At 50.5% G+C, this 22609-nt stretch overlaps 1 protein-coding gene across 5 annotated transcripts; it reads right to left on the reverse strand.

The window, feature by feature from the left end:
• Positions 1–853: 853 nt before the first annotated feature.
• On the reverse strand, positions 854–21378 carry LCK (LCK proto-oncogene, Src family tyrosine kinase). 5 transcript variants are annotated; one of them, XM_023634361.2, is made up of 14 exons: positions 20955–21092; positions 17475–17665; positions 7835–7944; positions 7448–7529; positions 7163–7253; positions 6820–6918; positions 6563–6666; positions 6269–6418; positions 5820–5972; positions 5477–5656; positions 4246–4322; positions 4001–4154; positions 3786–3917; positions 854–1495 (listed from the first exon to the last, which is right to left on the reverse strand). In XM_023634361.2, the coding sequence occupies exons 2-14, from the start codon at positions 17539–17541 to the stop codon at positions 1293–1295; spliced, it is 1602 nt and encodes a 533-aa protein (XP_023490129.1). In that variant the 5' UTR covers positions 17542–17665; positions 20955–21092; the 3' UTR covers positions 854–1292. The 5 variants fall into 5 exon arrangements, with proteins under 5 accessions (XP_023490129.1, XP_070116606.1, XP_023490132.1 ...); XM_070260505.1 differs by lacking the exons at positions 17475–17665; positions 20955–21092 and adding an exon at positions 21235–21378; XM_023634364.2 differs by lacking the exon at positions 17475–17665 and having other exon boundaries at positions 20955–21102.
• Between the last annotated feature and the right edge of the window lie 1231 nt (positions 21379–22609).

The raw sequence follows: 22609 nt of genomic DNA on the forward strand, positions 1-22609 counted from the left end.
CCTGTTCTGTTCTGTTTTCCCCTTTGCACTCATCACCTATAGCGTACCATATCCTTTACTTCTCTGTGATGTTTATAGTCTGTCTTCCCTTACTAGAATGTAAACCCCACAAGGGCAGGGATTTTGCTTGTTATATCTACTATACATCCTAGGAGCCCAGAACCATGCCTGGCACACAGTAGATGCTCAATAAATATTTGTTAAGTAAATGAATTAATTCAATGTTTAAAAACATCTTGAGGGGCCGGCCTGATGGCGTAGTGGTTAAGTTTGGTGCTCTCCACTTTGGTGGCCAGGGTTCACAGGTTTGGATCCTGGGTGTGGACCTATACCACTCGTCAGTGGCCATGCTGTGGCTGCGACCCACATACAAAATAGAGGAAAGATTGGCACAGATCTTAGCTCAGCAACAATCTTCCTCAAGCAAAAAGAGGAAGACTGGCAACAGAGGTTAGCTCAGGGCCAGTCTTCCTCACCAAAAAAAAATCTTGAAAGTGAATCAAAACATATCTGAGGCCAAATATAGCCCTTGAATTGGTAGCTGTAAAAAATGCTAGTGCCCTTACATAATGGGGGGGGGGGGGGAGGGTCCTGAGACATGCCCACTCCCTAGGAGGTTCTGGGTAGGAGTTGCCCTTAATTCTTCAGGGTCAGGGTTTGAAGGGGTTCAGAGCCCATACAACAAAGTGTAGGGACCTCCTCTTGGCCCCCAACACCAGCAGGGTGGAAAAAGTTCAGACATCCTTCATTCCATCTTTCACCTCAATTCAGGGTGACTCAGTTTGCATCTTCTAAACCCCCAACCCCCCCTCCCCAGGAAGAGGAGATAGAAGTGGAGCAGAGATGTACAATCTTTGTCAACAAACAAACATTTATTGAGCTCCTGATGTGTGCCAGGCACCAAGGAGGAGCACACAGAGGTATTAGATAAGGTCCCGGCCCTCAAGGAGCTTCCTGATGACCAGGGGAAAGGAAAGGGGGGTGAGCAGAAGCTGGTGTCAATCACAGGCCTCTCTCCTCTCTCTGGTGGTCTCCGGAAGTGGGAGGGCCCAGAAAGGGACAAGTGTCCAAGACATATATGCACAGGCCACACATGTACAAGACACATGTGCAGAGCCCACACAACTAAAGAACCCGTGTCTAAGACACGAGAAGTGTGTCGTGCATGGGCGGGATTCACATGGTGCAGAGTCCATATGTTCATAGGCCACATGGGTATGACACAACTGTATCTCCCAGAGCCAGGTTGGCTAGATAGGGGGAGGGCTCCAGGCCCCAGCCAGCCAGGCCTCTCAGGGCTGGGGCTGGTACTGGCCCTCTGTGGCCGTGAAGAAGTCCTCCAGCACACTGCGCAGGTAGTCAAAGGTGGGCCGGTCCTCTGGGCGTTCCTTCCAGCACAGCATCATGAGTTGGTACAGCTCCTCTGGACAGTTGTCAGGTCGCACCATGCGGTAACCTCGCTCCAGGTTCTGAATCACCTCAGGATTGGTCATCCCTAGAGGTTAACGGGAGAAATGACATCAAGCCTCCAGGCTTTGGAAGCCCACAGACAGGGGAGACGTTCAGAATATTTAATTGGTGTGAGCACCAATCCAAAAGGATCTTGGTCTTCGTCAAAGGTAAGACCATACCAGCAGTCCCTGCTAAATGTCAGCAGTACCACTTGGAGTGTCTGCTATGGCTTAAACACTCAACAACACACATATTTGGCCCGGAGAGCTTGGGTGAGCCACCTTACCTCTTTGAGCCTCGGTTTCCTCATCTGGAAAATGGAATCAATGGTAGCTTCTACCTTACGTAAAGTTGTTATGAGGATTGAATGAGATAGTGCATATAAAACATCGAGTATAGTGCCTGGAGAAGAGATGCTGCACAAAGAGTATCTGTGATTATTATTATTTGGTGGGGAAGGATGGGGTGGTCAGGGCCCAGGACAGGATGGGAGCTCATAGCCAGGACAGTGGTAAGGCTTCTCCAGCTATGGGAAGAGGAACAGGAGATGCTGCATCAGGAAGCCAGATGGACCCTGGGCCCAAGAAAAGCAGACACAACATGGGGCAAAGAAGGTTTACCATCCCCCTCCATGACCCAGAGGAAATAATCCTTGGGCCAGTTACTTCCCTTTTTGCCAGCCCCCATGAGAGGCTCCTAGAATGTGGACCCCAAGAGGAGCTTCTCTGGAGAACTGCATGGTCACGGCAGAAACATAGCTTCCTGTTTCTAAATTACCCATGAGGCCTCTGGTTTCTCCTTTGGTCGCCTGAGAGGAGACTGTGACAGGCAGTCCTCAAAGACTAAACCCTAATAGAATCCTAACAAAATGGAAGTCCACAAAGCTTGGGACTGGACCCTGGTCAATGGAGACCCCACATCCCCAGGCCTCACCCCTGGGAGGTTTCTATCTACAGGCCCCTCATATTTCAAAATCGGGACACTGGAGGACACAGGCTGGGGAACTAAACACATGTGGCTAGAGTCAAGGCTGCAAACCCATAGGCTACACCCAGCCTAAATATAACCCACAGACCTGCTCTGGTTTGGCCCCTATAGTATTTTTAAATAATTTGAATTAATCACCAATATTTAAAAATAGGCAAATTTTCCTAAAACTCCAAGCTTCGCCTTCTCTTGAAAAAAACAAAAATTCTGCTTTTTGAGTCCCCATGTCTTAATAGCAACCATCTGCTGGAGCAGATACAAGTTCACCCAGGTTCCCATTACTCCCCATTGTCTCCTGACCCTGAAGCCATGTGTCAGTTGCCACTTATCATCATGCTTTCACTGCCTTTTTTCTTCCAAAAGAGAAGTTTTCTAAGGGAGCAGTGAGGGCGCTTGGCAGGATGACCAGAGTGTGGTTCTAGTCCCAGCACTGCCCCTGGATTTTGCGAGGGGGGATGTCCAGGGCAGAGAAGTCCTTCAGACTCCAGCCTGATTCTAAGGTACCTTTACCTTCCTAGGAGCAAAGTTCTGTGCACAGTGCTCTGGGGATGAGGAAAGCTTCTGCAAATCCAGCCACTGTGCTCCATGCCCTCCCTACCCTGGCTTTGTGTTCCATTTCCTTTTCCCAGAGTTTCCTAGCAAGTTCCTTTCAAAAAATTCCATGCCTGCCTTGGCTGTATTCAGGGATAAAGAACTTTGTCCAGGAGATGGAAGGAGGGGTAGGAGACAGGGGCATTAGTCGTTTACATGTCTCTCTCACTCTTTAGATGGAAAGCTTCAGAGGGAAAGGAAGTCAGTGTTTAGTGAGCACCTACAATGAGTCAAGCTCTTTCGCAAATAGTCTCATTTTTTATATTATAAAACTGAGGCTCAGAGAGGTGAAGTCACCTGCCCAAAGTCACCTCCCCAAAGTGATGATTAATAAAAAACCTGACACCCTTGAGTGCTTAGTAAAGGCCAGATGCCATTCTAACCTCACATTTTACACATAGGAAAAGAAGGAATGATCTGATCAAAACCAAAGAGAATGAGTGGCAGATCTGGTAATAAAAGGCATGCCTCTTGCCTCCTAGGCCAGATCTTCTTCTATCCAACACTAGGCTGCCTGTGTTAGAACTGAAGAAAAGAGCTGGGATTATTGAAGGGAGAGAGATCCAGAGACAGAAATGGAAGCCAGCCCTGGGAGATATGGAACCTGAGTGGGGATTCTGGAGTCCCACGCCCACAAGAATGGAGGAGAAGCAGCTAGAAAGTTTCAGATTCTGAGCCTGGGAAGAAGTGAGTGGAAAGAAATGAATTTGCTGCCCTTCCCCATGAGCCTTTCAGTTCCAGCCCTTGGTCCTGACCTGGGTAAGGGATGCGGCCATGGGTGACAATCTCCGTCAGCAGGATCCCAAAAGACCACACATCCGACTTGATGGTGAATGTCCCATAGTTAATGGCTTCTGGTGCTGTCCACTTAATGGGAAACTTGGCCCCTGGAGGGAGGCAGGGTGAGGTCACCTGGGTCTGCTTGGCCCGACCCTGCAGGGTCCAGACTTCCCTTATATCCCACACCTACCCTCCCTGGCTGTGTACTCGTTGTCCTCAATGAGGCGTGCTAGGCCAAAGTCTGCGATCTTGCAGCTCAGGGTGTCAGACACCAGGATGTTGGCAGCCCTCAGGTCACGGTGGATATAATTCCGCTCTTCAATGAATGCCATACCCTCTGCAATCTGCAGGCCAGGTATAGGTCAGCAGTCCTAGGCCAGACATCCTTACCCCACTGGCCTGTGCCCATGCCCAGCCCCTCCCCAGTCTCCTTACTTGGGCTGCCATGTCCAGGAGTTTGTTGATGGTCAGCTTGATGCCTGTGGAGGTCTTGAGAAAATCCACCAGGCTCCCTGTGGGCAGAAGCAATAGTTACTGACCCAAGTTGCCCCAGAGGGAAGCTCCCAGACTTTTCTCCCCTAACTAGAGGTCTAGAAGCAGTGTCTGACATGTGGAAAGGAAGAGTAAGAGGTGAAAATGGAGGAATGTGTGTTCAGAGTGAAGATGCCCAGGATATGTGAAGGTGTTTTTGCAGGGAGTAGAATGGGGCATGCTTGGAGGCGTCTGTAAGCTTCTTGTCACCAATGGGTTGAGCTAAAGCTCCTCAGCCAGGCATCAAAAATCTTGCATGGTCCACATTTGTTCTTTCTTCTCTTCTGCCCACTCTTGCCTCTTGTCCTCCACCCTCCCTAGACAATTTTGAGATTTTTCACACAGATCGCTGGACTTTCACCCCAAAGTCTTCTTGTCCCATCTCTGCCTCCTAAAAACTCTACTTTTCCTTCATGGCTCAGTGAGACTATCCCTCCAGGAAGCTTCTCTAGAGCCTACCAGCATAATAAATTGTATCATCATCTACATTCCCTATGGTATGCTGGAACTTTCCTATGGTACGGACTCTGGTTTTCCTAGTGAGCATAACTATAATGAGGTCTCCCCGAGCACACGAACCTTGTTTTGTCCATCCATGTTCCCAGTGCCCAGCACAAAATAAGCAGCAATAAACGTGTGCTGAATGTATTTAATGGAGTATGGAAAGAGATGTCTGAGGGCCTGAGGGACCACCTCTCTGGCAACAGAGAGTGACTAGGGGACAACCAGGGATGAGAGTTGCTAGAATGGAGCTTGTGACCACTGGCACTTCCCAAGAGATTAAAACCCTGTGAGAAGATGACGGCAACCTGAGCATCCCCATATGAGTGCTGAATTTGTTACCAAAGATAAAGGCCTCACCCAGAGGCAGCAAATATGTGAACATCTGCCATTCCTCCACCACGTCCGTGGCAGATGTTGATAATCAATCCCAGCGCTCACTTCCAATGAGCCTCAGAATCCTCAACACAGAACTCCAAGCAACTACCAGTTGAAGTTGGCCCACATGATAAAACCTATTTGCCACTTCCAGAATCCATTCGCCAATTAACAGCTTTTTTCGCTTCCTGAAAGGAGGACAGATCTTATATTCCCAAAGAATCAGAGCCAGATATCAGCAGCAAACGGTGCCCACCGTTCTCCATGTATTCCGTGATGATGTAGATGGGCTCCTGGGTGACCACCGCGTAGAGCCGGACCAGCCGCTGGTGTTGCAGCTGCTTCATGAGGTTGGCCTCTGCCAGGAAGGCATCGGGGGACATGCTGCCCTGCTTCAGGCTCTTCACTGCCACCTTCGTGTGCCCGTTGTAGTATCCTGGGGCAGGAAGGGGTTGGGGGAGCCACTCAGAACTCATGCACCCAGAGCCAGGCAGCTGCCCTAGGACAGGGCACTGTTGCGAGGTTCTCACGACCTTAGCAGATGCCTCCCCCCACCTCCTACCCCCCCACCCCCGGCAGTCTTGGAAGGCCTCACTCACCCATCCACACCTCCCCGAACTGGCCAGCCCCCAGCCGCTCCACCAACTTCAGCGTCTCCCTGGGAACCTCCCACTCGTCCTCCCACCATGGCTTCTGGGGCTTCTGGGTCTGGCAGGGGCGGCTCAACCGCGTGCACAGCCCATCCGAAGCATCTGGAGGACAAGGGAGAGGGGTAGGGCTGTCAATATGGCGATACTCGGATGCTCCTACCCAGTCCCCACCTCGCCGACTCCCGATCTAGGGGAAATGGACTGGGCAGGGGAGGTGTTGGGCTGTCACCGGACACCTGGGGCTATAGGGTACCACACTTCACGCAGTGCGGGGAATGAAGGAGCATACTGAGAGAGGGGTGGGTGGTACCCCTGAGAGGGACTTGGAGGAGACAGGCTGATAGGGCACGGGTGAAGCAGCCTCAGGCGCACGTCCCAGGGGCTCCTGCCATGCTCACTGGTGTAATGGCGGACCAGCTCATGCAGGCCGGGAAAGGTGATGCGGGGGGAGATGTAGAAGCCACCCTTGTCCAGGTTACGGATCTTGTAATGTTTCACCACCTCTCCCTGGTTCTGGTCGAAGTCCCGGACGGACAGTGAAAACGATCCTGAGTGAAGGAATGAGTGAACGAACGCAAAAGAGGGGGAGGGGAGGCCTCCCGGCCACCGCGCCCCTCGCGTTGGGCTCCCCCGGCCCGCACCTCTGGGCTGCGGCACCCGCCCACCGCCCGCCGGTCCGCGCAGCCCCTCACCCGCGGTACTCTCGCTCTCCCGGATCAGGAAGGAGCCGTGCGTGTTCCCGGGCGCCAGGAGCTGCCGTTCCGCGTCCTTGCGGCTCAGGTTCTTGAAGAACCAGCTGCGCAAGGCAGAAGCGAAGGCCGTCATCTCTTGGTCCCCTCTTTCTCCATCACCCTCAAGCATTCACCACCACCCCTAGCACCGCCTGGGTGCTCTGCTCCGGAGTCCCTAGATCTGCTCCCATCCATCCCCACGACGAGTCCCCACTCACGGTTCGGGCTCCAGGCTGTTCGCTTTGGCCACGAAGTTGAAGGGGATGAAACCTTCCTGGCCCGTGGTCAGGGACTGTGCCTTCCACCACTCGCCGCTCCTGTGCGACAGCGGCAGTCAGCGTGGTCTGCCCAGCCTTGGACTCAGCTGGAAACCCTCCTTCAGTGCTCCTAGTTACGCCGTGCCACCCCACCCTCCAGCTCAGCCCTGGAGCCTTCCATTTTGTCTCAAGGGCGCCCACTGCAAGCCAGTCAGGGGCCGCAGGAGAGCTGGGATACCCAGGAGCCCAGCGCCCTCACGTACTCCCCCAGGGCAAGGATGGGTGGGGTGGAGGGGCCACTCACTGCTCCAGGATACGGAGCTGTTCGCCCTTCTCGAAGCCCAGGTCTCCATCGTGGGAGGGCTCGTATCTGTGCAGGGCGATAACCAGGTTGTCTGTGAAGACAGGGGAAGTCAGGGAGAAACACCTGGAGTCGGCTGGGAGCATCATGTTCAGAAGTTACAGGGCAGCAGACAAGACTGGGGGCAAGAGGCAGGACAGGGCGGAGGGGTAGAGATGGGGAGGAGAGGATCACCGAAAGCCAAGGATCCGCAGGCCTTATTTTGTGGGCCCTGCTCGTTGAGGTTACCTTGCAGAGGGGAGGCTGGGGGGTTGGAGCCCTCATAGGTTACCAGTGGATCCCGCACCTCAGAGCCATTCCGCATAGGCAGCTGTGGGTTAGGAGAAGAGAGTGGGGTCAGAGAACAGCAGATTGGTCAGACCCTGGCTCCCCTCCCCATGGCCCTGCTCTCCTTCACTTCTCCATCCTGGCTAAGTCTTTTCCCTGAATTCACCAACTACTTGCTGTGTGACCTTAGGAGAGTCCCTTCCCGTCTCAGAGCCTCTTTTCCTTTCTGTATTCCAGGAATGAGGGCCACTCCGTTATTTCAAGGACCTGTAGTGGTGCTCCATTTATTCCTTCTGGGTTGTGCCCTCCACCCGACTCCCTCACCAAGCCCCTTGTCTTGCCTCTTACCGTGGCCTTGCCATCCAGTGGGACTATGGGGTAATGGCAGTTCTCACATACATCGATGTTTTCCATCCAGTCATCTTCGGGGTTTGAGCTGCAGCTACAGCCCATGGTCCCTGGGGAAATGGAGAGGCGGCTGAAGGGGTCCCCCCGGGATCTACTCCCCCAACATCAGACATGCTAGGGCCTAGCCCTGGGAATTTCCAGAAGTATCTGAGATTGTCAGCCCCCCACCCCCCATTCACCAGCCACAGAAAAGCTGAAATGGGGTCCTAACTCCTGACTGGTGCTCCCTCTGAGCCCCCAGGCCACAAAAGTCACACCAGGCCCTGGCTGAGCCCTAGGCTCCGCCCTCCCACCTGGGGTGGGCAAACCGCCACAAGCACCTTTGTTAGTCTAGTTGCCCACTTCCTGCCTCTCCCCTCTCCCTCTCTCTCTGCCCATCCCCCATGTTGGGGGACTACCTATGAGAGATCACACAAATTTCCCCAAGCCCTGGGGGAGACCTAAGTTTTGATCCTCCCCTACCAGAGAGATGCACCCCACCTCCTAATTAGAATTCCCCTCTTCCTTGTTCAGCCAAGGAAGCTGAATAAGAAACTCCTGCTCCCAAACATCAGCCATCAGGCCTCTGTACCCCCCACCTCACACCCCCCACCCGCAGGCCCTTACACAAAGTTTCCTTTGGAAGGTTCTTTCTGCTTCTCCCCAGCAGAAAACCCTTAAGCGGCCCTATTGGTCATACTTTTTTTATTTGTTTGCTCACTTTAGCAGTGGAAACTTCTTGTCAGATGAAATCAAGCAGAACCCCGTAGATAAAGCAGGTAAAAGTGGAGCTGTTATGCCTAAAGCAGAGTCGGGGCCTCGAGCCCCTAGGAGTCCCTGAGGCACCTCCTGCCCCAGGTTGCTCCTCAGAACTGCTTGGAAAGCACAGGTCCTCAGATAAAACTTAACTTACCATTCAAGGTCCTTTACTATCAAGATTAAATCTACCTCCTCAACTATTCTGCTACACACACAAGCACCCCCACCTACACACTCACACAGCCTTCGTTCTGAGCCACCCTTGCCTTCCCCAAACACCGCACACTATTTTCTTACTCCGTGCCTTTGCACATGTTGTTCTCTTGCCTTGGAGTGCTCTCTTTTGTCCACCTCTGGAACTCCAACTCAGCCTTCAAGGCTCAGCTCAAATATCACCTACTCCGTGAAGCCTTCCCATTGCTCTTTGCTCCTCCAACATTCTACTCAGACCACAACCATCAACTTAGGCCCTGAGCACCATGATTAGACTGATTTATATGTCAGTCCCACTGCTTCTCCCGCCCTCTCCATGAGATGAGGGATTCAGCAAGAACAGAAACTATTTTCAGCTTTACGTGCCTGAATGCCCCGGCACCCAGAACTAGTTGTCGCTAATGAGTGTTTACTGGCGTGTGGAGGGTTAAGGCACAGATTCTTCCATCAGCAAAGTCTTAGAAACCACCAAGTCTAACCTCTGGTTTTAGACGAGCAAACCAAACCGAGGCCCAGCGAGGCCTGCTGAAACTCTCACAGTCTCTATGGGCAGAGCAAAGCTAGAGCTGCTAGTCCATGGTGGGACCAAGCGGAAGTGGGGAGCAGTGGAGGTTTTTTGGTTAGCAAGACTTAAGGGTATATGTCACTTGTACCTCAGCTTAAAAAAAAAAGACTCAAGGACAGTCCCCAGAGTCAGAGAGACCTAAGTTCAAATCTTGGTTTTGACAATTATTGTATGACTTTGCTGAAATTATTCTTCCTAAGCCTCACTTTTCCTTTTCTTTCAAATGGGAATCATCATCCCTTCCCCATAAGCTTACATAAACATTAGCTTAGTTTAGAGCTTAGAAAGACTTCCACCAGTGTCCATTCTGCACGACCAATCGCTGCTCTAGAGGGTGGGAGAGTGAAACTGATAAGTAATTCTCTTTGCCTTAGTCGCCTGTTTCTTTTTTTTTTTTCTTCAAAGATTGGCACCTCAGCTAACATCTGTTGCCAATCTTTTCTTTTTCTTTTTCTTCTTCTCCCCAAAATTCCCCAGTACATAGTTGTAGATTCTAGTTGTAGGTCCTTCTGGTTGTGCTATATGGGACACCGCCTCAGCATGGCCTGACAAGCGGTGCCATGTCTGCACCCAGGATCCAAACTGGTGAAACCCTTGGCCGCCGAAGTAGAGCACATGAACTTAACCACTCGGCCATGGGGGCGGCCCCTAGGCTCATGTTCCTTAAACTTAGATGCTCATAAACTCTCATGGGTACCAGAAGTCAGAGGTGTACATCTTCCCAGAGCATGAGTGTTACATGACCTTATTCATACAAACAAACAAAGATCTATTATGGAGGAAAATGTAAAAGGTACATGGAATTTTAAGCCAAATCAAGAGACTTTCCAGGAAAAGGGCACAGATTCACTCTTCTCCCTACCTTTTTTTTTTTTTTAAAGATTTTATTTTTCCTTTTTCTCCCAAAGCCCCCTGGTACATAGTTGTGTATTTCTAGTTGTGGGTCCTAGTTGTGGCATGTGGGATGCCACCTCAGCATGGCCTGATGAGCAGTGCCATGTCCATGCCCAGGATTCGAACTGGCGAAACCCTGGGCTGCTGAAGCAGAGTGCACGAACTTAACCACTCAGCCATGGGGCCGGCCCCTCCCTACCTTTTTTTTTTCCTGAGGAAGATTAGCCCTGAGCTAACATCTGCTGCCAATCCTCTTCCTTTTGCTGAGGAAGATTGGCCCTGAGCTAACATCCATGCCCGCTTTCCTCTACTTTATATGTAGGACACCTGCCACAACATGGCTTGATAAATGCTGCATAGGTCCATGGGATCTGAACCGGGGAACCCCAGGCAAGCAAACTTAACTGTTGTGCCACTGGGCCGGGCCCTCTTCTCTCTACTGTTAGGAGTCCTGGAGGGTGGGCAGGAGACATTTGAGAAATCCTGATTGGCCAGAGTCCACCCATCTGTGGTGGCAAATGGCTTTTTGACAGCTAATTTTATTATGGCTTGGACCTGATTAGCAGCAAAAGCCTCCAGGAAAGGACTGATAATAACCTGGAACGAGCTTAAGATGAGCTGGGCTATCTAGAAAGGTCATGAGCATCCTGTTGTTTGTGATAATCAAACAGGCCTTCAAAAACCACAAGTTGGTTATATTGTAGAAAGAACGCCAACATCAGATGGAGAGTGGACTTAGATCAGTAAGGTCAGTTCCAGGCTTGATATTCTTGGAGGCTTCAGAGAAGGGTAAGAGAAAGACAAGAAAAGTTTGGGCTTGAGAAAGGGGGATGAACGGGTTTGCAGCAGTGAGGCACTGAGGAGAAGCCAATAGAAAGGGCAGAAGGAATCTAGGCTGGAGATCACAGGGCTGGAAGCTGGTACCTGGTCCAGGCTGCTGTGGGGAGGGAAAAGGAGCCACAAGGCCTTGGGCTAGCGTCCAGGAGAGTATAGGCAGGACCTATATCCTAAAGTGAATCTGGGCCTACCAGAGAGGGCCTGAGGTCCCTAAAGACTGGGGCCAGGAGTGAGAAAAAGTCAAGCTATGTTAATTAAGCCAAAAGGAACTCTGGAACTCTGCTGGGTATCTGACCCCTCGTGTTTTTTCTATGGCTTGTTTTGTTCTCCTGGACTCCTCTGGCTGCAGGTAGCAGAGCCTGTTCTCTACAAAAGTGGACACTTTGGAGTGTAGGGCCTGGCAGCAATCACAGGACCCTGGGAGCCAGCAATGCCCGAGATTACTTTGGTGAGTGGCTCCCAGCCACTGGGAGCTATACGCTCCTAGGAGGCCCCAGGATAATGTTGGAGGCCTGCAGCTTATTTCAGTATTTCAGAAATCTGCAGGGAAATTGTACTATGATTTGTTTCTTAGTCTGACAAATTGTATTATTGTTTCTTTTTTTTTTAAAGATTTTATATTTCCTTTTTCTCCCCAAAGCCCCCTGGTACATAGTTGTGTATTTTCAGTTGTGGGTCCTTCTAGTTGTGGCATGTGGGACGCCACCTCAGCATGGCGTGATGAGCAGTGCCATGTCCGCTCCCAGGATTTGAACCAGTGAAACCCTGGGCCACCGAAGTAGAGCACGCGAACTTAACCACTGGGCCACAGGGCTGGCCCCTGTATTATTGTTTCTTCAGTGCATACTTAGTTAAGTCTTTGGTTAAAATTTGAACTTGAAAACAAGAAAATTAGTACCTAAACGAGGTAGTTTAGTAGGAAAAACTTTAAAATCATGAAATCCATGAGGGCATGGGGGGGAGTACAACAGGGAAGGGTGAAGGAGTCCTTGGTAGGGAAGGGTTTAGAAGCGCTAATGTAATTTACCAGCCTTGTTTTAAAAATGAAGGGGCCGGCCCAGTGGTGTAGTGGTTGGGTTCTCATGCTCCGCTTTGGGGGTTCTCAGGTTCAGATCCCGGGCGTGGACCTATATACCACTCATCAAGCCATGCTGTGGTAGGGTCCCACCTACAAAGTACAGGAAGATTGGCACAGATTTTAGCTCAGGGACAATCTTCCTCAAGCAAAAAGAGGAAGATTGGTTGGGCCAGCCCAGTGGCACAGCGGTTAAGTGCGCACGTTCCGCTTCTCGGCGGCCCCGTGTTTGCCGATTCAGATCCCGGGTGTGGACATGGCACCGCTTGGCACACCATGCTGTGGTAGGTGTCCCACAAATAAAGTAGAGGAAGATGGGCACGGATTTTAGCTCAGGGCCAGACTTCCTCAGCAAAAAGAGGAGGACTGGCAGTAGTTAGCTCAGGGCTAGTCTTCCTCAAAAAAAAAAAAAAAAAAGAGGAAGATTGGCAAGAGATGTTAGCTCAGGGCCAATCTTCCTCACCAACAAAAATAAAAATAAAAATGAAGAAGCTGGAGGATCAGAGAGGTTAAGTGATTTTCCCAATAGCAACATGAAGGCTCTTGGCAGAGGTAAAGCTCAGATCAGGCCCCTACCTTTTTTTTTTTTGAGGAAGATTAGCCCTGAGCTAACAACCGTGCCCTTCTTCTTCTACTTTATATGTGGGACGCCTACCACAGCATGGCTTGCCAGGCGGTGACATGTCTGCTCCGGGGATCCAAACTGGCGAACCCTGGGCTGCAGAAGTGGAATATGTGCACTTAACTACTTAACTGCTGAGCCACCGGGCCGGCCCCAGGCCCCTACCTTTTTTATTAAGGTCCTCTCTTCTCCTCTTCACAACGTGGGAAGTCTAAAGGGAGGTGGAAGATCCTGAGAGGTCATGGAGAAAACAGGGCAGGAAGGGAGGTCTGGCAGGGTGGGGTCCACTCTCCATCCAAAATTTGATCATTGCGCTGTTAACAAAGGCCTTTCTCTCCAAGGCAATTCTCCCTCCACCTAGAATGCCTGTTTCTAAGGGTACATTTACCTGACTGGTGAATGCAAGTCCGTGCATATGGAGGCATATGATTCAGTGAGCATTGTGCTGATGTATGCATACCCGTGGGTGTTTATGAGTCCATGCGTGCAGATGGATGTATAATAGAATGGGGGCATGTATAGTTAGTGCCTGGCCCTATGTGATTGTGAGGTCATACATGCCTGTATCTATTTATACAAAATGTGGGTCCCATCCTTCTGGTCTTAGTTTGACAGGTTGCTGGATAGCCAAAATGATCTAATCAGGTTAATAAACGAGGTCAGTAAAAAGAAAATCAAAATTAAAGCTTAATATAAATTTCTCATTGTCTGAAAGAAAGAAGAAGAAGAAGAAACAGATCCAGAGAATCCCCAGGGCTCTCAAAACCAGCAACGAGGGCAGATTCTGGGATGAATGAAACAGGACATTCTCTTCTCCCAACTCAGGAATTCAGAGTCAATAGCAGGAATTTTGTAGATTCTAGACCTCCTTTGACCAGGGTCTATAATGTTCTCGGTCAAACTCAAAGCTGCCCATGATCCACAGAGCACTTTGTGCCAATTATAAAGGATCACTTCTCGCTGGGGTTTCAAACTTGGGGAGTGGAATGAGGGCTGGATTTCAGTCCCCACCCCTTCCCTTCCCTCAGCACAGTGCCCAAAACACACAGTGGCCCTGCTCGCACAGTATACAATTGATCAAAAATCCCAGGGGCTGTCCCCATAGCCGAGTGGTTAAGTTCGTGTGCTCTGCTTCGGCAGCCCGGGGTTTTGGCGGTTCAAGTCCTGGGCTCCAACATGGCACCGCTCATTGGGCCATGCTGGGGTGGCGTCCCACATGCCACAACTAGAAGGACCCACAACTGAAAATACACAACTATGTACCAGGGGGCTTTGGGGAGAAAAAGGAAAAATAAAATCTTTAAAAAAAAAATCCAGGCCAGGGGCCGGCCCAGTGGCACAGCTGTTACGTTCACACGTTCCACTTCCTGGCGGCCCGGGTTTCACCGGTTTGGATCCCGGGTGTGGACATGGCACCGCTTGGCAAGCCATGCTGTGGTAGGCGTCCCACGTGTAAAGTAGAGGAAGATGGGCACGGATGTTAGCTCAGGGCCAGTCTTCCTCAGCAAAAAGAGGAGGATTGGCAGCAGTTAGCTCAGAACTAATCTTCCTCAAAAATCAATCAATCAATCAATCAATAACTAAATCCCAGGCTGCGTGAAGTTCCTGGACTAGATTTTCTAAACCCAGGGCTGTTTAGCAATCACATCGCCATGAATTTTGATTCTTGCCAACTTCACTTTTATCACCTCTACAGATACGATCTCGCCTGGCTAGGGCTAGAATGTGTTTTGTCTCCTTAAAAAAAAAGAAAAGAAAAGAAAAGAAAAAGGAAACACTTTTCCTCCTCTTAACGGTAAATCTATTCATTTATTGAACATTCTGTCCAAAACGTGTGCCGGCTTCTTGCCTGGGTTTCTCAGGCTGCCGTCCTACAGCAAGAGCAGGCAGGCTGTTCCATGGCAGGTCATTGTATTCTGGGCCACCTTGTGGCAAAATCTGTCAGGAATAATTTAAAACATTTTCTTGGCCTTTTTCTTTGGCTAAGATTTGGTTATTGGCAAAGTAGCCTAAGTTCAATGGAGAGCTGTAGCCACGGATGGCCGCACAGAACCCTCATCATGGCGCTCAAGAACTTGAGGTGGCAGGCACGGTAAATAACTTCTAGTGGGTAAAACAGGGATGTGTCCTGACTCCCCTCCTTTCTCATGTGTTCCTTTTTGATGCAATACCATTTTTGAATGAACTCTGTGAGTGAGTTCACAGAGGTTACAAAAACAGAGAACAAAAAGATAAACCTTCTCTTACATGCAAACGAGATGGATTTATTCTCACAAAGTGGGAGTGGCCTGAACATGGCACTGATTCTGCTAGATAATTATCGCCAGACATGAGGGCTATAGAGCAATTATTCTAAAGCTGGTATTTTGGGGAGTGGCCCTCCAACTAGTGACGTGTATATATCTAGTAATCCCTTTTAATGGGTCCCCTCCCTCACGTACCTCCGTGTGCACTTTGTGCCATGGGGATTTCAACCGGACGGAGCCTTACTCACAGCTTGGCACCTGTGCTGCTTTATTAAAGTCTCTGGGAGTCTGCAGGTCGTGGAGGCTCAGATTACTGTGTCTGTGTCATAGTGACCCAAGTTCAATCCCACGGCCTCCCGGTCACTCAATGGGCCTTTGGGCAGGTTACTAAACCTCTCTGAAACCTCCCTCAGTTCCCTCGTCTTCAAAATGGCAATAAAAATAGGACCTGGGCTGCCCAGTGGCACAGCGGTTAAGTTCACACATTCTGCTTCTGCAGTCCAGGGTTCGCCAGTTGGGATCCTGGGTGTGGACATGGCACCGATTGGCAAGCCATGCTGTGGCAGGCGTCCCACATATAAAGTAGAGGAAGATGGGCATGGATGTGAGCTCAGGGCCAGTCTTCCTCAGCAAAAAAAAAAGAAGAAGAAGAAGAAGAAGAAATGGACTGGCAGCAGATGTTAGCTCAGGACTAATCTTCCTCAAAAATTAATTAATTAATTAATTAATTAATTAAAAAAATAGGACCTGCATCCAGGGCTGCTGTAAGCATTATATGTAATATATAGATGATCCCATATAACAAAGTGCTTAAAAAGGTGCTTGGTACTTAGTTAAAGGCTAAATAAATGAGAGTAATAGTCATTTGAGGCTAGCATGGGCATTTCATTACACCAGCCTTAAACATTTTCTAGACTAAAATGATCAATCATTTTCATTTTCCTTCATGATTTTTGGCATTTCCGCTGTCCACTTTTTTTTTTAAACACCCACATTTCCACCTACCTAGAAACTGTTACACTTTGGTATCTGTCCTTCCACATGTTTTTTGTTTTTGTTTTTGTTTTTGTTTTTAAAGATTTTATTTTTTCCTTTTTCTCCCCAAAACCCCTCCAGTACATAGTTGTATATTCTTCGTTGTGGGTCCTTCTAGTTGTGGCATGTCGGACGCTGCCTCAGCATGGCTTGATGAGCAGTGCCGTGTCTGCGCCCAGGATTCTAACCGGTGAAACCCCGGGCCGCTGAAGCAGAGCGTACAAACGTAACTGCTCCGCCACGAGTCGGCCCCTGTCCACTTTTTTTTTTTTTTTTGAGGAAGATTAGCCCTGAGCTAACTACTGCTAATCCTCCTCTTTTTTACTGAGGAAGGCTGGCCCTGAGCGAAAATCTGTGCCCATCTTCCTCTACTTTCTATGTGGGACGCCTACCACAGCATGGCGTGCCAAGCGGTGCCAGGTCCACACCTGGGATCGGAACCGGCGAACCCCGGGCCACCAAGAAGTGGAACGTGCGAGCTTAACCTCTGTGCCACCAGGCCGGCCCCCACTTTTTTTTTAAAGTAACTTTTTATTGTGAGTCTGAACGAACCACCCTCTGCTTTTCTCATTGAAAAAAACTTTTTTTTTTTTTTTTTGTGAGGAAGACTGGCCCCGAACTAACATCTGTTGCCAATCTTCCTCTTTTTGCTTGAGGATGCCACCAGCATGGCTTAATGAGTGGTGCTAGGTCTGCACCTGGGATCCAAACCTGCAAACCCCAGGCCGCCAAAGCAGAAGGTGCGAACTTAACTACTATGCCACTGGGCTTGCCCCAGAGCACCTTTTTACCTTTAATATATTTACCTAAAATGGAAATTTCACTACCATAAATGGAAAACTAGTATCACCAGTCATAAATAGAAGTCAGTGTACGTTAGAATAAACATAATATAAAGCATAAATTCACATTTGTACAAGTTCATTCATGGGGCCAGCCCGGTGGCGCAGAGCTTAAGTTCCAACGTTCTGCCTCTTGGCGGCCCGGGGTTCGCCGGCCCGGATCCCGGGTGTGGACATGGCACTGCTTGGCAAGCCATGCTGTGGTAGGCATCCCACAAATAAAGTGGAGGAAGATGGGCACGGATGTTAGCTCAGGGCCAGCCTTCCTCAGCAAAAAGAGGAGGATTGGCAGCAGATATTAGCTCAGTGCTAATCTTCCTCAAAAAAAAAAAAAAAAAAAAAGGTCCATTCATTACCCCCTAAAATCACTCACCCTCATCAATGGTACACAGGCCATATTTTGGGAAATGCTGCACTTCGGGACAGAACTTGGAGCTTAGGCCTCTGTCGGTACGTTAGAGGAGGCACAATTTTCTTAATTGCCCAGCCTATCGACAAAAACTTAATGGGTACCTCTTAGGTGCCAGGCTCTGATGGAGTTCTGGGGACACAGAGGTGAGCAGTCAGAGAGGTTCCCCATCCTCTTGGCCCTGCCCTCTGTGACAGAGGTGGGCACCCCTCTGGCGGGTCACTCCATTTTCACAGGAGGCCATCAGGCCTGTCTTCAGCTCACTGATCGGTAATGTCTGTGACTCCCAACAACACTGAGGACACAAAACAGCAATACTTGCCGAGAAGGTGCATCTCAAAATCACCGCTATCACCCATCTACCAAGTGAACGACAATTAGCCAAAACAGTTAAAAAGATGAGGTAGATCTCCATGCATTGACATGGAAAGATGTCCCAGATATAACACGGCCAGCAAGTTACAGAACAGAATGTAGAGAATAAGCCTATTTGTATTTAAATATGTATATATAAGGGGTTCTTTTAAGCCAGGCTCTGTGCTAAGCCTTTATTTGCATGATTTCATGTCATTCTCTAATAATCCTATGAAGTAAGTGCTATTATTATCCCCATTTTACAGATGCAAAAACTGAGGCCCAAAAGGGGTAAAGTGATTTGTCTGAGGCCTCATAACAAACAAATAAGTGGTAGAGTGGCAAGCCGAACCTTGGTCTACCTGCCTTCAGAGACTAGGCTATTACTTGCAATGCCTTTCCACAGCCATACATGCAACAATCTAGAAGGATGCACACCAAATTGTTCACAGTGAGCGTATCCCAGAAGTGAGATTGGAGGGAGCTGTATTTCTTTATAAACCTCTGTACTGTCTGAATTTTTTAAAACAGCCATGTGCTAATATCGTAATTGAAAAACAAAAAACAACAAAACCACCACCAACGCAAAAACTCTGCCAATAGATGGGATCATTTGAGGAGGCTCAGCCGTGCAGCTCAGCCTTCCTCTCCTCTCCTTGTCTCAAGAGGTGAAGGCATATAGAACAGAGGATACAGGAAAAACGGCTCTGCGACCAAGGAAGTTGGTGAAACACTGGGTCAGACAAAATCCATCAGGCTCCTTCTCAGGGGGGCCCTTTCAGGGCTATGACAAGCTAACAGTGATTGTGAAGTGAATACGGGACACTTTGTAGCTGAGGCCATGTCTATCTCACTCCAGAACCCTGTTCTTTCCAGGTGCCTTGTGGACTTCCAACTAGTGTTCTTTAGAACAAGCATTGGAAATGCAGCTCCAGATACTTTAAAACCACCACCGAAGTTGGTTGTTAGAGGCCACATGCCTGGATGGTGTCTTGGTCCCACCCACCCTCATCCTACCCACACACCCAGCTCTCCTCAGCCTCGCTTTCACCAAATTGAACTTCAAAGCCGTCAGCTTGTGGGTGTGTGTATGGATTTGTAGGATCCAGTGTGTGCAGTATGTGTTGTTCCTGCCTCTGCCTCTGAGCCTACACGCACATGTTCATTTTCCATTGATGGTGTGAATGGTGTTTGGGCCAGGGAGGATGTGTGTGTGTGTGTGTGTGTGTGTGTGAAGCTGTGTGTGGGACCCTCCTCTAAGGCAGACACAGCCTAGAATTCTCACACCCACTATACACAGGAAACAAGCTCGCTTGCAAAGCCACACTACAAGTGTGAGGGAATGGGTGGTTCACTGTCCTGCCAAGGTGTTGAGTGGGAGTAATTCTGGGTGTGGACAGCCGTCCCTTTGGTGCATTGTTTGCAGGAGAAGGGAGAGCCTAACCTCTGTTAACTCCTACTATGTATCAGGTACTACCCAGGGCACATCACAGTCATTATTTCGTCTTTGATTCCCCACGAGCTCTCTGTAAGAGAGGGACTTATTCTTGCCTCTTTACAGATAAGTAAACTGGAGTTCGGAGAGGTGAAGCCACTCATTCAAGGAAATGGCAGAACCAGAATTGTGGCTGGGTCTGCCTGACTCTGAAATGCATGTTCTTGGCACTACACCATACTCATTGGCCCTCTGGCATTTGGTCTTGCTCAGAGGTGTCTGCCCTCGTGGTACCCAAGGGACAGAACCCAGGGGCAGTGACCTTAGCTTCATGTCCTGGGTGCTCTCCAAAATGAGCCTTTGTCCTTCTCAAAACTGCCTTGACTCTTCCAGGAAGCCTTCCAGATCGCCTGAGGGAAGCTTTCTCTAGTCCTCTGAGCCCTCAGCTGGTTCTCTTGCCCCACCACTCGGCCCTTCTTCCTTGGAGAAAAACCTCCATCCCTGTGCCCTGAGGGTGAGGGACCCTGTCTGAGTCATCTGTCAGCACAGGCTGGGTGGGGGAGACTGTCCCTGAGCATCCAGGGTGTGCATGAGGCCCCCTGAAGGGCAGGGAGAGCCAGCATGTTTTCCCAGCTCCCACAAAAGCCTGCAGGCCTTGGAGCTGGGGACAGGAGAAAGGCTGGGACATGCTGATTGGGTGGAAATTGTGTGTCAAGAAAAACTCCAAAGGCAGAGGATGAGACAGAGGAAACCTGCAAATTCTCACTCAGGTAGGGACTCCCCCTGTAAACTGAAGGCTCAGAGTTAGAAAATAAGGAGTGGGCAGGTAGCTTGACTATGCCTTCCTGGGTCTCCACCTTCCCAGAATTTGAAGTATGAATCAGCAGGACCAATTGGCCCCACACATGCCGAGGCAGTGTGCGTGGAGCTGAAGTGGGAGGGAGCAAGGGGAGAGGGGAGGACATCCTGCCACACTTGGCAGGGGCGGGAATGGCAACTTTCCAGATGGAAGTTCAGAAGTCCCTTGCCCAGGGCCAACTGCACCTCTGTCCGGGATAAAAATAGCCCTTCCTCTCCCCTTCTCCCATCACTCTCTCTCCCCCCAGCTTCCCAGCATCCGGTCAGATACTTCCGCCCAGGAGGCTCCATCCCAGATGATAAATATACCCTCACATATCCATCTGCTTCCAACAGGGGACTCCTCCCTCTCTCAAGCAGTGCTGGTCATTGAGGCTAAATCACTTCTCACGTGTCGATCTGGATGCTCTGGGTGACCTCTCTCTCTCTCAGGAGGTTCTTGTCACTGGGGTCTGCCCCAGCAACCAGAGGGATTCTTGGCTCCCCTGACTCAAGCCTGTCTTTCACCCTGCTCCATGGGTGGTCACGGCCTGGCACCATTCTGCCACTGCCTTGCTGAGGGACTGTGGGAAGGGAGTGCCTTGCCCTCTCTGGGCCTCAGGAGGCTCATCCATTGTGGGATGAAGGACTGGACTTGGGGATTTCTGAAGGCCTTATGAATTCCTGACAGTCTATGTGCCACATCTTCAAGAAAAATGCTCCCAGTGAGGTAGAGACTGATGGCAGGCAGTGTGGCAGAGGCAAGGGCCAACAACTATGAAGGAAAGAGGTGATCCAGCTGTCTGCATGCCTCCCCTGGACATCCAGCAAGGTTTTTCTGTCTCTCAGCCTGCAGGGCTGCTGCACACCCAAGGAGCCTGCCCCAGTGCCCAGAGGCAGCCCTCTGCTATCAGGCCCTCACCACAGCCCCTTGACCCCTATTCCCAGTACTCCTTACCTGCCCAGCCCGGGAGCCCTCTGGCCCCATTCACATGGTCCTCCTGGCCTTGCCTGGCTGCCCAGACACAGTTTCAGCTCCCCTCGCCGTCGTAGCCACCGCCTGTCTCCCCGCGCCTACGTCCCACCCTGACTTCCTGCCTCCTCCTGAGGGCTCCTCAGCCAACCGGGCCCCAGCAGCCCAACCACAAGCCTCCAGCACCCTGAGCTTCCTGCCACCATAGCCCCCCGCTCCTCAGCTCCTGGCAATCCCCTACATCCCCAGCCCAGGCCCTACTCACCCTGAGGGTGGCACTCGGAGGAAAAGAGAGGACATCTGATGGAACCTCCCTCCTGCTCCCCAGGGTGCACCTTGGCAAGAGATTCAAGGGCAGCCTTGAAACCCCACTGAGCAAGGGGCAGGCAGACATGCTCAGCTTTCAGTGAAAGGCAAGGAGCAGCGCCGTCACAGTCTGAGAGCTGAGTGACCTTTTCATTACAGTCTGAGGGCAAAGGTAACATCACTTCAGAGTCAGAGGAGAGGACACTATGCCCGTTACGTAGTTGGAGAGTAGAACACCCACGTTACAGTCAGATGTCAGGCTAACACAGCCGCTACAGTCGGCAGCAGGACAACAGCCATGTCATCTCAGGGCATGGGACACAGCTTTTTTATTATAGCCAGAGGGTGGGCTAACACTCCTCTCACAGACAGAATGCTGGACAACAGGCTGTTTAAGGAATCAGGCAGGACAACCCCATGTCTTTAAGAGGGCAGAGTAACAGCCTCTGTTGTGAGCCGAGGGCACGACAACACCCATTTAGTATGGTTGGAGAGTAGGGCAACACTTCTAACTCAGGTAGAGGCAAGGCCCCAGCCCCTGTTGGAGGTATAGGGCCTAACACCATCTCCTGCAACAGGTAGAAGACAGAACAGACACTCCTGCCCAGGCACCCAGGGGCAGACAGCTGATTGGAAGGACTTTCCGTTATAGGCAGGAGGCAGGAAACTTGTCACAAGCAGCTAGCCGGCTAAGGCTAAGAATCTCCCTCTCCCCTGGGGCCAAGCCGAGGGTGCACCCATCATAGGCTGAGGGCCAGGTCGCCAGTGTTGTGAGGAACTCCAGGTGGCCTCTGTCAGGCCCAAGAGCTGGGCCTTGACCTCACCCAGAGGCAAGTATAAATGCGTCACCACCCCTGAGCCTACAAGAGCGAGCTTGTTGGGGGAGGGGAGCCCACAGAGCATTGTTGGGGTTTGTGAGGTGGAAGCGATGTTGTGTGCACCTCAGCTGCGAAGGGAAGGGGGAGACAGGAAATGGGTGGGGGGAAGAGGAAGCTTGAGTTGGAAAGTCAGACAAAGAGGGTAACACAGAAACAAAGGCTGAGAGATGCAAAATAAAAAAAGCCTACAGAGTGACACAGAGCCGGGTCCGGGCTGCAGGCCCTAGCTCCCCTTGCTGTGACCCTGAGCGCTTCAGAGTCCATCTCTGGACCTCAGCGTGATAATAATAGTACCACTGGTGACAGAAACGATAAGCAATAAATAGTTCCCATTTACTGAGTGCTTATGGTACATTATCTCACTTAAGACGCACCCAACTTCTTGTGGAGTGAGAATTAGCATTTCCATTTTAGAGGTAAAGAAACAGAGTCAGGGGGCTGGCCCCGTGGTGGCGT

This window comes from Equus caballus, chromosome 2 (assembly GCF_041296265.1).
Source record: "Equus caballus isolate H_3958 breed thoroughbred chromosome 2, TB-T2T, whole genome shotgun sequence".
Taxonomy (NCBI): Eukaryota; Metazoa; Chordata; class Mammalia; order Perissodactyla; family Equidae; genus Equus; species Equus caballus.